The sequence below is a fragment of the Lolium perenne genome, chromosome 7, assembly GCF_019359855.2.
Source record: "Lolium perenne isolate Kyuss_39 chromosome 7, Kyuss_2.0, whole genome shotgun sequence".
NCBI lineage: Eukaryota > Viridiplantae > Streptophyta > Magnoliopsida > Poales > Poaceae > Lolium > Lolium perenne.
The window spans coordinates 314334119-314346476 of NC_067250.2; the positions used below are offsets into that span (position 1 = coordinate 314334119).

A 12358-nucleotide genomic window follows, 5' to 3' on the forward strand; every position below is an offset into this window, starting at 1 on the left:
GCAAGACCTTTTTTTTAAGACAAAACAACATGAAAAGGATTTTTGTTTTGCGAATCAATCCGGTTTGGATACAAACGTTCTGCTAATCTCATACTGTAGCTTGATTAGGATTCGTGGTCTTCCTTGGTCCGGGTGGGCCCGTGATCGAGGCGGCTACCGTTCTTCGACTCGGAGCAGGAGTGTTGGACTCACGGCTGCACACGGCCACCCACACAACACAAACACAGACGAGCCGCCCCATCTATATATGCGCGCCATATGTCCTCTGACCAACGCCGTGCCATATGCGTGTCGCCCCTCGCCTCTAGCCATCCCAGAGTCCCGACCACGCACCATCTCCGTCCACCGCGCCGGCCACGAGCACATGGCGACGACCACGACCATGACGACGACGCGGCGCCACCGCGGCGGAGGCTGCTGCGGGCACGCCGCCGACCTGGCCGACGACGACGACATCGTAATGCTGTCGCGGCCGGCGCTGGAGGAGGAGCTGGGGGAGAAGGGCAATCTGCAGGGGTGGGGGAAGCTGCCGCGGCTGTCGCGCTTCGAGGAGCTGCCGGACTACCTCCGGGACAACGAGTTCATCCGGGGCCACTACCGCTGCGAGTGGTCCGTCCGCGACGCCCTCCGCAGCGTCTTCGCCTGGCACAACGAGACGCTCAACGTCTGGACGTACGTCACGCGCCGGCCATGGCCTCCTCCTCCGATTGATTTCATCGTCTGAACCCTACTGCTGTCCAAAGCACTTCTCTGTGGATGTTTAATCTAACTCGGTTTGTTAATGTTGTTTCTTGCAGTCATCTAGGAGGCTTCTTCCTGTTCCTCGGCCTCGCCGTCGCCAACGAGATGGAGTGGGCGGCCGGCGCTCCGGCACCGGCCTTCATGACGATGGTGATGACGTCAGCCAACGCGTCCTCGTGGGCGGCCAACAACACCACCTCGGTAAGAAAGAGGAAACTCTTCGTCTGACTATTCTTTTACTAGGTCGTCTGCTTTGGATAGTTGCACGTTCAGAAATCTTTTTACTATATTATTATTCAACCAAAAGATTACAAGAGTAGACTAGTATTACTAGGTTCCAGCTGCAAAACTACCTGTAGCCAACGAAAATCGAGAAGAAGAATTCTTCTAGCCTGCCTGTCAACAATTGTTTTTACCAACTGAAACCAAGGAGAATTCTTCAAGCCTACTACCTGCCAACTATTGTTTTCACAAACTGAAACCGACGAGGATTCTTCAGGCCTACCTGCCAACTATTGTTTTTATCGACAACTAAAAAAAGCCGAGGAGAATTCTTCAAGCCTACCTGCTTGCAGCTCGTACCAGACTCACTGTCGCTATAAAATCCTAGTGTCAGTAGTACTACAAATGGCCTATATCATAGTATTTCATATAGTATCACCGTTAGCTGCGTATCTTACATACAGTAGGGCATGCTCTGTTCTCGACACTGAGCTGGACGGCAGCTATGTGTCGGGTGTAACGAACTGCATTTTCTGGCCTGGATTAATTAGGATAGCGTCTCTGTCTGACGAATCCAACTACTAACAGGCAGGAAATTTTGCGGTTCAGTTATTCCATCTCAGGACCATCTTTTGAAAATTGAACTTGTCGCGCCACACCTAATTACAGCTCAAGTCTTCAGAGTGGTCACCAACCGGCACAGTTTCTTGTCTTTCGCGTACTAGAAACAATTCCGAGATTTGCTGCACAATTTCTAAACAACTTCCGTTATTTCTTTACCATAGTAGCATAGTTCTGGTGCCATCTCTGAATTTTCACTATTGGACAGACATGTTCACGCTCATATGTTACTGACCATTGAGTTATTTTCCTTTTGGTTTGAGCAGATCCTGGCGAGCCAGAGCACGCTGGCCTCCGTCGCCGGGCACGCGGTGGCGAGGTGGCCGCGGACGGTGTTCATTTACGGCGCAATGACGTGCCTCTCTGTGAGCGCGGCGGCGCACCTGCTGGCGTCCCACTCGCGCCGCTTCAGCCGGCTCTTCTGGCAGCTCGACTACGCCGGCATCGCCGTCATGATCGTCTCCTCCTTCTTCCCGCCCGTCTACTACACCTTTCTCGGCAGCCCCGTCGCGCAGCTCGTCTACCTCTCCGCCATCACGCTGCTCGGCTTGCTCGTCGTCGCCGCGCTCCTCGCGCCCGCCCGGTCCTCGCCGCGGCTCCGACACATCCGCGCGGGGCTCTTCGTGTCCATGGGCCTCTCGGGCGTCGTGCCGGCGATGCACGCTCTCTGGCTCAACTGGGGCCACCCCGAGTGCTACTTCGCGCTCTCGCTCGAGCTCGCCATGGGGCTCGTGTACGCCACGGGCGCAGGGTTCTATGTCGCCAGGGTGCCCGAGAGGTGGCGCCCGGGCATGTTCGACTGTGTTGGCCACAGCCACCAGATCTTCCACGTGCTGGTGCTCGTCGGCGCGCTCTTGCACTACGTTGCCACCGCCATCCTCATCGGCTGGCGCGAGGCCTTGGCCGCCGGCGCGGCGTCGGCGTTGTTGTGACGGGGAGAGCGGAATGTAATCATGTGTACGTGGTAGGCGTAGGGTGTGACATTGATTCGTTTATTCGTGCACCTAGTGTAGATGATTCTTTGGACTCGAGTACTCGACGCTTGTGTATCAGCAGTTTGTGGTGATGCTGGTGAGACTGTGTAACAATACTAAATGCAGTGTGGGTGTGCAGCGATTGGGTTACAAATCCTTACTCCCAAATTGGGACGGCCGGGCTTCAAGTCTATAGTAGTAGCTCATAAGATAGCAATGTAACCTGCAAGTCCTTGTAATTCTTTGCAGTTCATCAGCACATTGCTTTGAACTGTAAATTCTGAATCATTTTGTTTTGTTACAAACACCAATTCAATTTTAGGGCCAAATCGTAAGTCTATCTCTGATTCTTCTGTACCTACCAATCAGTGACCAGCACTTGAATTATCGGCAGTTCACCTTGAAATAGAACACGTGCGGGAAGAAGTTCAGAGGAATGCGAGCCACGGCTCTCTCTCCATCGCCGTTAGGTACCAGAGAGGATTTGAACATATGGGGCAACGGGCTTGTTGTCAGTAATTCTAATTCGTGCATTGATATACCATTATAATTAAAGATGAAGAGGATGAGAGGACGCGAGGCTATACCTGCACGGCTGCACTGCTTGGAAAAATGCCCGCCGCCGTGGCGAGAGCTGCCCGGCCGGGAAGGAGCGGAAGCCGATCGAGGGCAACACCAACACCAAGACACGAAAACTAAAGCCAAGAATTGTGAAGCCCAGCAGCCCAGGTAGAGTCTGCAGGATTTTCCAGCGGGCTAGCGGATGGATTGTGAAGCCTATTCAGTTGGCCCTCTGCACATGTGGCCTGCCATCGGCCGTTTTGGATGCAAATTTTTTTTGCAGGGAAAGAAAACAAGAATCATCATCATACACGGCCGGGTTGCCTGGGCGTGCTCGCAAGAAACCACCGAGGCGGAAGATTACGATCGAGCGACGAACCCTAACGGCCGGTGAGGAGGAACGCACGTACGCGCCAAAATCTACCGGAATTTCACGCCTTTCCAAACCGACCTTAATCCAGTAGCATAGCGCGCGGCCGGCCGCAGCGAGAGGAGCTAGGGGCGGCCGATGATGGCGGCGAGAAGGCTCGGGGGCTCCATGGTCCAGCGAGCGGAGACCGCGGCAGCGGGCGGACGACGCCGTCTCGGGCCAAGGCTCATGTACACCGACGAGGTACATCTTAAATAACCTGAGCTAAGATCGATAAAATATCGTGCAATGGTCGCCGCGGCGATGTCGCTTCGCCTCTCGGGCGACGACGGCGGCGATCCCACGACCGAGATCCTACCCAGTGAAGCCAAGAGAGTGAGAGATTCAGAGAGAAATCCATGCATCAGGGGAGGATACCACTCTATTTCCAACTGCAATCCCCGATTTGAGAAGCCCCCCAGCGATTTTATCCCCAGAGAACTAGAGAGCGAGCGAAGTCAATCCTTCGAAGATCCAATTCCCCTGTCCATCTTCTCGATCGATGTCGCCTTCGATCGCGAACCATCCTCAATACTACCGAGTCCCAATCCACAATCCCTGAAGCCCACCTCCAAACCACGCCTCACTCACCCCCACTTTCCCCCACACCTTCCCGGGAAATCAACGTCCGCAGCATCACCTCCCTGGTCAGTGAGGAGGGCCGGGAGAAAGAGGAGAAGAAAGAACTCAGGCAGAAGATCCCCTCTGTGCTAGCTTCCCCAAGCAAGTCCGCGAGGAGTGGGGAGAAGGCCTCGGATGCGGCCTCCCGTGTCAGCGGACAGGAGAGACAGTCCAACCGAGGGCAGAGACAACAATCAGTGCCTATCCTCAAGACATCAGCAACGGGATTTTCGCCGGCGACACCCAACGCCTTAAAGGCCTTTACTCGCCGGGAAAGAGTACAACGGCTGGCGATTCCTCCGGGGGCATTTACCGGCCCTCTCCAATGGCAATTGATCACCGGAGTAAATCAGGGGAGCCATCAGCGGATCATCGACCCAGGAGGGACTATAAATCAACCCCTGCAGAAAAGGTATCACCACCGATCCCCATCCAAAAGGTACGGCACCACCACCACCAATCCTATATCCACCATGGCAGAACTTGGCAGTGGAGCTGGCAACCATGGCCCCTCTGCGAGCGAAAATGCGAAAGGCGCCCTGGTCGCCGGGACGGACGCACTTGCTAAGCTTTCCATCAGCGATGGCACTGCGGGCCCGTCTCGCCGGCTTCCAGGGAAGGAGCTGCTGGAAGAGCTGGGGACTGCAAGGGAGAAGGAGGCCATCGTTCTGGACATGGCCAAGGCGAGAGGGGCTGCCCGTGCTCGCCTCCTCGCGGTGGGCATCTTCCTGTCCGTGCTATCTGTCACCCCCAAGCAGGTGATGGACACGATGAAGAAAGTCTGGCAGCTGAGGGGCAACCTCGACATCAACCCCTTGGAAGGGAGGCGCTTTGTCCTGGAATTCGCGGAGGAAGGCGACTTCGACCATGTCACGGAAGGTGGTCCATGGCGTTTCAGAGGTGACGCTGTCCTGATCGAAGCCCTGGAGGAAGGGGAGGATCCTGAAACTGTGCCCTTCTCCACAGTCCCCATATGGGCACAGTTCAGGAACATCCCCTTCTATCTTCTGTCGAAGGAACTAGCAAGGAACCTGGGTAAGAAAATTGGCTCATTTATTTGTATTGACAATGACTCTCGTGGCGACATTTGTGACAAGATCATCAGAGCGAGATCCCGGGTCGACATCAACCAACCCCTCCTCCGGTGGACTCCGCTGCTGGACGAGATCACCAATGAGGTGGTAATCGTCTCCATCTGCTACGAGCGCCTCCCCAAGTTCTGCCTCGCCTGCGGCATCATTGGACATGGAGTGGACGCGTGCAGCCTCCCTACACCCGAGAGGAAGAACATGTACAGCGAGGACCTTGGCGTGCCGCCCACGCACGTCAAGGACGTTCGCCGCTGGTTTCTCCCAGAGACCACAGGGAAGCCTCAACGCCCCAGAACCCCTGCTCTTCAATGGAGGGTCCACGCGGCTCCCGCACGCCTGGCTGCTGCGGAAGACGACCGACAAGCCACTGTCGATCATGTTGCTGAGAAAGTGGGCAGTTTGTCTGTCCATGAAACTCTGCCTGAGAAGAAGAACGAGGTGGGTGCCACATCTCCATCAGCATCTGTGGCATCCACCCAACTCCCACCAGGCGAAAAGGCGATGGTGGCTGCGGGCGACATCACCACTCTCCCGCTGAAGAAAAGGGAGCCAAGATGGAAGAGAAAGGTGAGAGGAACGAAGGAAGCCCAAAGCGAGCTCGCAAACACTCTGACAACCTATGCGCCTCGTATGGGGGCTCGGCGTGCCCGCTCTGCTGATGAATACATAGAGCTGGCCCCACCTTCCAAGAAAACAATCTTCAAGGTTCCAACCTTGGAGGAGTGCTTGGGGAAGGACACGCTGCAGCAGCTAAGGAATGAGGAGGACAAAACTAGACCACTGGATAGTGTTAGAGATTATGCAAACAATGTGTCCACACATGTCCGTAGCACAAAAGAGAATGTGGGCTTAGAAGTCCTAGTAGAGAGTAGTGATGAAAACAATGTAATAGGACCTATTGATAGAGGGGTGCAGCCAGCTCCAGAAGCAGACAAGCATGGTCAGGAAGCGCATAGCAGGCTGCAGAAGAAACAGCCACTGGATGAAGAGGATAAGGGAGGACACAAAAGCCAGGGAAATGCTGGCATAGGGCCGGGCGCCGATGAGGGTGCCTGGCAGGACAAATGAAGATCTTGTTTTGGAACTGTCGAGGCTTGGGGCAGCCTCGGACAGTCCAAGAGCTCTCCCGTCTCATACGGGAACACAAGCCCTGCCTAGTCTTCCTGACTGAAACTAGGCAAAATAAAGCAGTGGTCGAAAGCATTAGTAGGCGAAACGGTTTCAGCAATTGCCTGCCAGTGTGCATTGAGGGCAAGGGAGGAGGCCTTGCTCTGTTCGTTAGATCTGATCTGAAGGTTGACTTAGGCAGCTATGGCCCGCACCACATTGATGTAACTGTCCTTGATCAGTTTGGAATAAAATGGAGAAGTACTTTTGTGTACGGCGAACCGCGTCTTAGTGATAGACCTGAGTTTTGGAAGTTGATCAGGAGATTAAAACCAAACTCAGCTGACCCTTGGTTGGTGTGTGGAGATTTCAATGAAGCTTTATTCCAATCAGAACACTTCTCCCGTAGAAGGAGGGGTGAGAAACAGATGAAAGATTTCAGAGAGGCCCTAGATCATTGCAACCTTCATGATCTAGGCTTCATCGGTACACCCTGGACTTACAACAACAAGCAAACAGGTGCAAGAAACGTGCGTGTCAGGCTAGACCGTGCTGTTGCATGCCCGGCTTGGAATTCCCTATTTCCTAAAGCTTCTGTTAGGCATCTTGTCTCCTCGAGATCTGACCACTGCCCAGTGTTGTTGGACCTTAGAAATGAGGGAAGGAAGGTGAGCAGAAGAACAAGGAAATCTGGCCCGAGATATGAGGCTATGTGGGAAAGAGAAACCTCCCTGGGACAACAAATAGAGGAGGCATGGATGCATCAACCGCAGGCAAATGATTTGGATGACATTCAAAAGAAGTTGAGTGCTACCATGGAGTCCATGTGTAGCTGGAGCAACAAGGTGTTTGGATCTGTTAATAAAGAAATAAAACACCTCAAAAGCAGGTTAGAAGAACTTCAGAAAAGGGATTTCTTGGGAAACCAAGAAGAAATCAGGAAAGTGTCTGTCCAGCTTGATGAGATACTTCTGAGAGAGGAAGTTATGTGGAAACAACGATCGAGAATACAGTGGCTGAGGGAAGGAGACCAGAACACTAGGTTCTTCCACCGAAAAGCTTCAGCAAGGTACAAAAAGAACAGAATTGTGAGGCTAAAAAGACAAGATGAATCCTATGCTATTGATGAAGAGGAGATTCTGTCCACAACTCAAAGTTTCTTTGACAACCTCTACTCAAAGGAACACGACATTGAACCGGACACTCTTCTTCAGTTTGTTGAACCGGTGGTCACTGAACAGATAAACATGCAACTTACTAAAGACTTCTCGGATGATGAAATCAGCGACGCGTTGTTTCAAATTGGTCCACTCAAAGCCCCAGGACCTGACGGTCTACCAGCAAGGTTCTTCCAAAGAAACTGGGCACTCCCTGAGCGGAAACATGCAAAGCAATCAAGAAGTTCTTCCGAGATGGTACTATGCCAGACGGAATCAACATGACAAAAATAGTCCTCATTCCAAAGACAAATGAAGCTGACGACCTCAAAGATTACAGACCAATATCCCTCTGCAATGTAGTCTATAAGATTATATCGAAGTGTCTGGTAAATAGGTTGAGACCTTATCTCCAAGACCTTATTGATGAAACTCAGAGCGCATTTATTCCCGGAAGATTAATCTCCGATAATGCCCTGATTGCTTTTGAGTGCTTCCATACCATACAAAGGAACAAAAAACCTGGTGACTCATACTGCGCCTATAAGTTAGACCTTTCCAAAGCCTACGATAGAGTTGATTGGGGCTTCCTGGAATGTCTGCTAAGAAAGTGGGGTTTCGAAGACAAATGGGTGAGGTGGGTCATGTCCTGTGTCACAACTGTTAAGTTCTGTGTACAAGTGAATGGCTACTTAACTGATGAGATCGCTCCTACCAGAGGCCTCAGACAGGGAGATCCTCTATCCCCCTACTTATTCCTGTTCGTAGCTGACAGCCTGTCCAAAATGATTTATAAGGCTGTACAAGATCAGGAACTTGATGATCTCAAAATTTGCAGAACATCGCCTGGGATCTCACACCTGCTCTTCGCTGATGATTGCATGCTATTTTTCAAAGCTAAGAATGACCAAGCAAATATCATCAAGGCAATCATCACCTCCTTTCAAAAAGGCTCAGGCCAATTGCTTAGCGCAAGCAAATGCTCTATTTTGTTCGGCGAAAGTTGTCAACAACATATCCAAGATGAGGTGAGGCTAACTCTCGAAGTGGAACGCACTGATTTTGAGGACAAGTACCTTGGACTGCCGACTCCTGAAGGACGTATGAAAAAGGACAAGTTTGAGCCTTCAAAGGAGAGACTCGGCAAGAAGGTTAATAACTGGGCAGAGAAGTATATGTCTATGGGCGCCAAAGAAGACCTTATAAAATCGGTGGCACAGGCCATTCCAAATCATGTGATGGGGGTCTTTAAGCTGCCAGCAGGGTTCCATGATGATTACACCCGTATGATTAGGAACTTCTGGTGGGGGGAGGATGAGAAGAAACGGAAAGTCCATTGGGAAGCTTGGGATGTGCTAACCAGACCGAAAACATTTGGCGGAGTAGGCTTCAGAGACCTCAAAATCCTTAACCAGGCCATGTTGGCGAGACAATGCTGGAGGATCATCAAAAACCCAGAGAGCCTCTGTGCTAGGCTTCTAAAATCTATCTACTACCCGAGAGGGAACTTCCTGGACACGGTGTTTCGGCAGGATGCTTCCCCCTCTTGGCGAGGCATCGAATACGGCCTGGAGCTGATCAAAGAGGGCCTTATTATGAGGATCGGCAATGGGGAGAAAACCGACTTGTGGAGAGACAACTGGCTGCCAAGAGACTATAACCTAAAGGTGAAAGCTGGAAGAACTAATACCAGAGTAAGAAAGGTAAGCCTTTTACTGAAGCCGGGAACCAACAGTTGGGATGAAGACGTGGTTAGAAAATGCTGCTACCCGGAGGATGCCTCTGTGATTCTCAACATAAAGCTCCCCGCCCACAAATGTGAGGACTTCCCAGCATGGCATTATGAGAGCAACGGCCTGTTCTCTGTGAAAAGTGCATACAAACTTGCATACAATCTGCAACATGATGTCAGGTGGCAAGCTGGCACTAGTGAGGCTCCAGATAATTCAAGAATGATTTGGAAGACCATATGGTCTGCTCCGGTCCCTAATAAAGTAAAGATATTTGGGTGGAGAACGGCACGAGACAATCTTGCAACCAAAAGGAACAAATTCAGAAGAACTTTAGAGACTCAAAGTACTTGCACAATCTGTGGTATGGATGAGGAAACTAGTTACCATGCCACGATCGCAGACAAAAGCAAGAGCGTTGAGGGACAAGATGCGTGAACACCGGAATCTTCCCCAAGAATCTATGTTCGGGCATACAGAAAGGATTGGTTGCTTGTTCTATTAGATAGATGCAACAAAAAGCAAAGAGCACAGGTTCTCTTATTACTGTGGCGAGCCTGGCATCTCAGGTGTGATGTGATATACAAGAAAGGTAATGAAACAATCACAAGATCGGCCTCTTTCCTTCTGAATTACGACTACCTCCTGTCAGACCCAAGTGAAAGTGCTACAAAGGATAAAGGTAAAGTGGTCATTGATTCTTTTGTTTTGACTAACCAATCTCACTCTCCTGTGCTTAGTGGAATAGAAGATGTAATTCAGAAATATTGGACTCCTCCACCGGAGAGAACCATAAAGGTCAATGTAGATGCGGCGTTCGTGCCACAGACTGGTGAGGCGGCCATCGGTGTTGTTGCACGCGACCACTCTGGTGCTCTCGTCGCCGCTCTAAGCCAGAGTACAAGCTTATGCCAGTCTGTAGAAGAAGCTGAAGCGAAGGCGATGCTGGCCGGTTTACAGCTGGGCATCGACCTGAACCTGGAGGTGTCTGTTCTTGAATCAGACTGCACAGCGACAGTTTCTGCAGCAAACAGTCAAGTACCCAACAGATCAAAAATCTGGAGCATCTACAAGGACATACACAAAGCTAGATCGCTGCTTCACGGGTGTTCTGTGAGGCATACTGGGAGAAACCATAATACGGTAGCACATGAGCTTGCAAAGCTTGCCAGGTTCTCTGGCGCCTGTAACATTTGGTTGGCCGACTTTCCACATGCTGTAGTTGAACTCGCTTTAAGCGATGCTGTAAACATTGTGTCTATTTAATGTATGAGTTTTTCCCCTCAAAAAAAAAAAAAATAACCTGAGCTGACATCTTCTACCTCGCGTGATTCAATTTTAGTAGTACTTGTTTTGCTGCGTGCGCAAATATGTCACGAGACAAAGGATTTAGCGATTAGGACATGTCCGGCATCATGCAATTGAGATAGCCTGACTAACGCTCGAGACTTCTTAGTCGATATGTTTTATTGCGGGTCTAAACAAAGTGCAAACAACAGCAAACACGGATCTTCAAGCAGAAACAAAATCTAACGGTGAAGCAAAACTTAGCAATTCCATTATTTCCTAAGCTCACTGCCAGCACTTCTGAAATCTTGTTCCCCTACGCATTCAGCAGTGTCCAGTGCCCTTAATTAGAAACCATGCCTAACATATGTCTATATTAGTGGCTGCTTATTTATTTTTCTTCTTATCTAATCGGTGTTCATTATCTATCTATATGTATCCAGCAAGCTCATGCGGAAATTGTTGCACGCGAGATACAGAAGAAGATAGATGGCCTCTACGATTTGATCGTTAAGGGGGAGAACAATGTTAAGACCAGCAGCTGGGGCGACGCTTTTCTAGTCCTGCATCTTTCGAAAAGAGTCACCCCAAGACCGGCCGACTCTGACTGGTATGACATCAAACAAATAATTACATTTTTCTATTCGTTCTTCCTTTCCTATATATCAAACAGGAGTTGATGTAATCTAATTTGATGTGCCTACAGGTACGATGCATACAAATCAAGAATTATTCTTAATAAGATCAAGAGAGCAGGCCTCATTTCATTAACCTTCCTGGCCTACAGTCGTTATGATAAGGAAGCTCAGCCATGATGATGGAATGAGAGCAACTGGAGACAAGATCTCACCTCACTGAGAACTATTCTCCGCGCGCGTAAGAAGAAGCAAGACTCAACACAACATCTTGTTTGATGGATAAGAGCTCTTTATTAATTAGAGGGGTGTAAACTTAGTACTATTATTATGATCACCATTAAGGGAATGTTTTTATGATGTGCCAGCTAGAACTTGAGTACAAGTCTAGCACAGGTGGACTGCTATATTTGTGATGTTATCACAATCTAATATAAGGGGTGGGTTGAGTGGCCTGCTGTTTTTGTTGTTTATCCCTGCAAGGTTATTGGAGAGGTGGCGCCCGGGGATGTTCGACTGCGTCGGCACAGCCACCAGATCTTCCACGTTTTCGTGCTCGTCGGTGCGCTAACGCACTATGTTGCTACCGCGATCCTCATCAGCTGGCGCGAGGCCCTGGCTGCCGCCTCCGGGGCGGCGTCCGCGTTGTTGTGACGCGCAGAGCGGAAGTGATCATGTGTACGTTGTAGACGTAGGGTATGACATTGATTCTTTGATTCGTGCACCTAGTGTAGATGATTCTTTGGACCCGACTGCTCGACGCATGTGTATCGGAGTTTGTGGTCTTGTTGGCGAGACTTTGCTATGCTAAATGCCGTAAGAGCGAGCAGCAATTAAGGTGCAAATTCTTACTCCCAAATTGGGATGGGGTTAAAGAGTAATCTCATACGATAGCAATGTAACCTGTTAGTCCTTGTAATTCTTTGCAGTTCATCAGCACATTGCTTGAACTGTAAATTCTGAATCATTATGCTTTGTTACAAACACCAGTGCAGTTTTGTGGGCAAATCATAAGTCTATCTCTGATTCTGTACCTATCAAACAGTGATAAGTAGTAGAATTATCTGCAGTTCGCCTCGAAACATAAATCTGATGGAATCTACAAAAGGTGAAAATTTGAAAGTTACGGTAAGCACATGAAAACAATTCAGCGTAAAGACAGAAACACAATACACCGCCAGTTTAGTCGTAGAGAGTTTAGT

The 12358-nt window shown here is 50.1% G+C and overlaps 2 protein-coding genes across 2 annotated transcripts; both read left to right on the top strand.

Moving 5' to 3' along the window:
• The first annotated feature begins 263 nt into the window (after positions 1-263).
• LOC127318104 (heptahelical transmembrane protein ADIPOR2) lies at positions 264-2874 on the top strand. The gene is made up of 3 exons (XM_051348733.2): positions 264-672; positions 798-942; positions 1851-2874. Exons 1-3 carry the CDS (start codon positions 365-367, stop codon positions 2514-2516), a joined length of 1119 nt encoding a protein of 372 aa, XP_051204693.1. The 5' UTR covers positions 264-364; the 3' UTR covers positions 2517-2874.
• Positions 2875-2989: 115 nt separating this feature from the next.
• Positions 2990-12111, top strand: LOC127318105 (uncharacterized). The gene is made up of 3 exons (XM_051348734.2): positions 2990-3732; positions 10965-11131; positions 11228-12111. Exons 1-3 carry the CDS (start codon positions 3628-3630, stop codon positions 11334-11336), a joined length of 381 nt encoding a protein of 126 aa, XP_051204694.1. The 5' UTR covers positions 2990-3627; the 3' UTR covers positions 11337-12111.
• The last annotated feature ends 247 nt before the right edge of the window (positions 12112-12358 follow it).

What these genes read in the sequence shown, in the direction of transcription:
- LOC127318104 (XM_051348733.2), top strand. Translation starts at nt 365, where the DNA reads ATGGCGACGACCACGACCATGACGACGACGCGGCGCCACCGCGGCGGA. An exon ending in GAGACGCTCAACGTCTGGAC is followed by an intron (nt 673 to 797) that starts GTACGTCACGCG and finishes TGTTTCTTGCAG; the next exon opens with TCATCTAGGAGGCTTCTTCC. An exon ending in CGGCCAACAACACCACCTCG is followed by an intron (nt 943 to 1,850) that starts GTAAGAAAGAGG and finishes TGGTTTGAGCAG; the next exon opens with ATCCTGGCGAGCCAGAGCAC.
- LOC127318105 (XM_051348734.2), top strand. Translation starts at nt 3,628, where the DNA reads ATGATGGCGGCGAGAAGGCTCGGGGGCTCCATGGTCCAGCGAGCGGAG. An exon ending in GGCTCATGTACACCGACGAG is followed by an intron (nt 3,733 to 10,964) that starts GTACATCTTAAA and finishes ATATGTATCCAG; the next exon opens with CAAGCTCATGCGGAAATTGT. An exon ending in AGACCGGCCGACTCTGACTG is followed by an intron (nt 11,132 to 11,227) that starts GTATGACATCAA and finishes ATGTGCCTACAG; the next exon opens with GTACGATGCATACAAATCAA.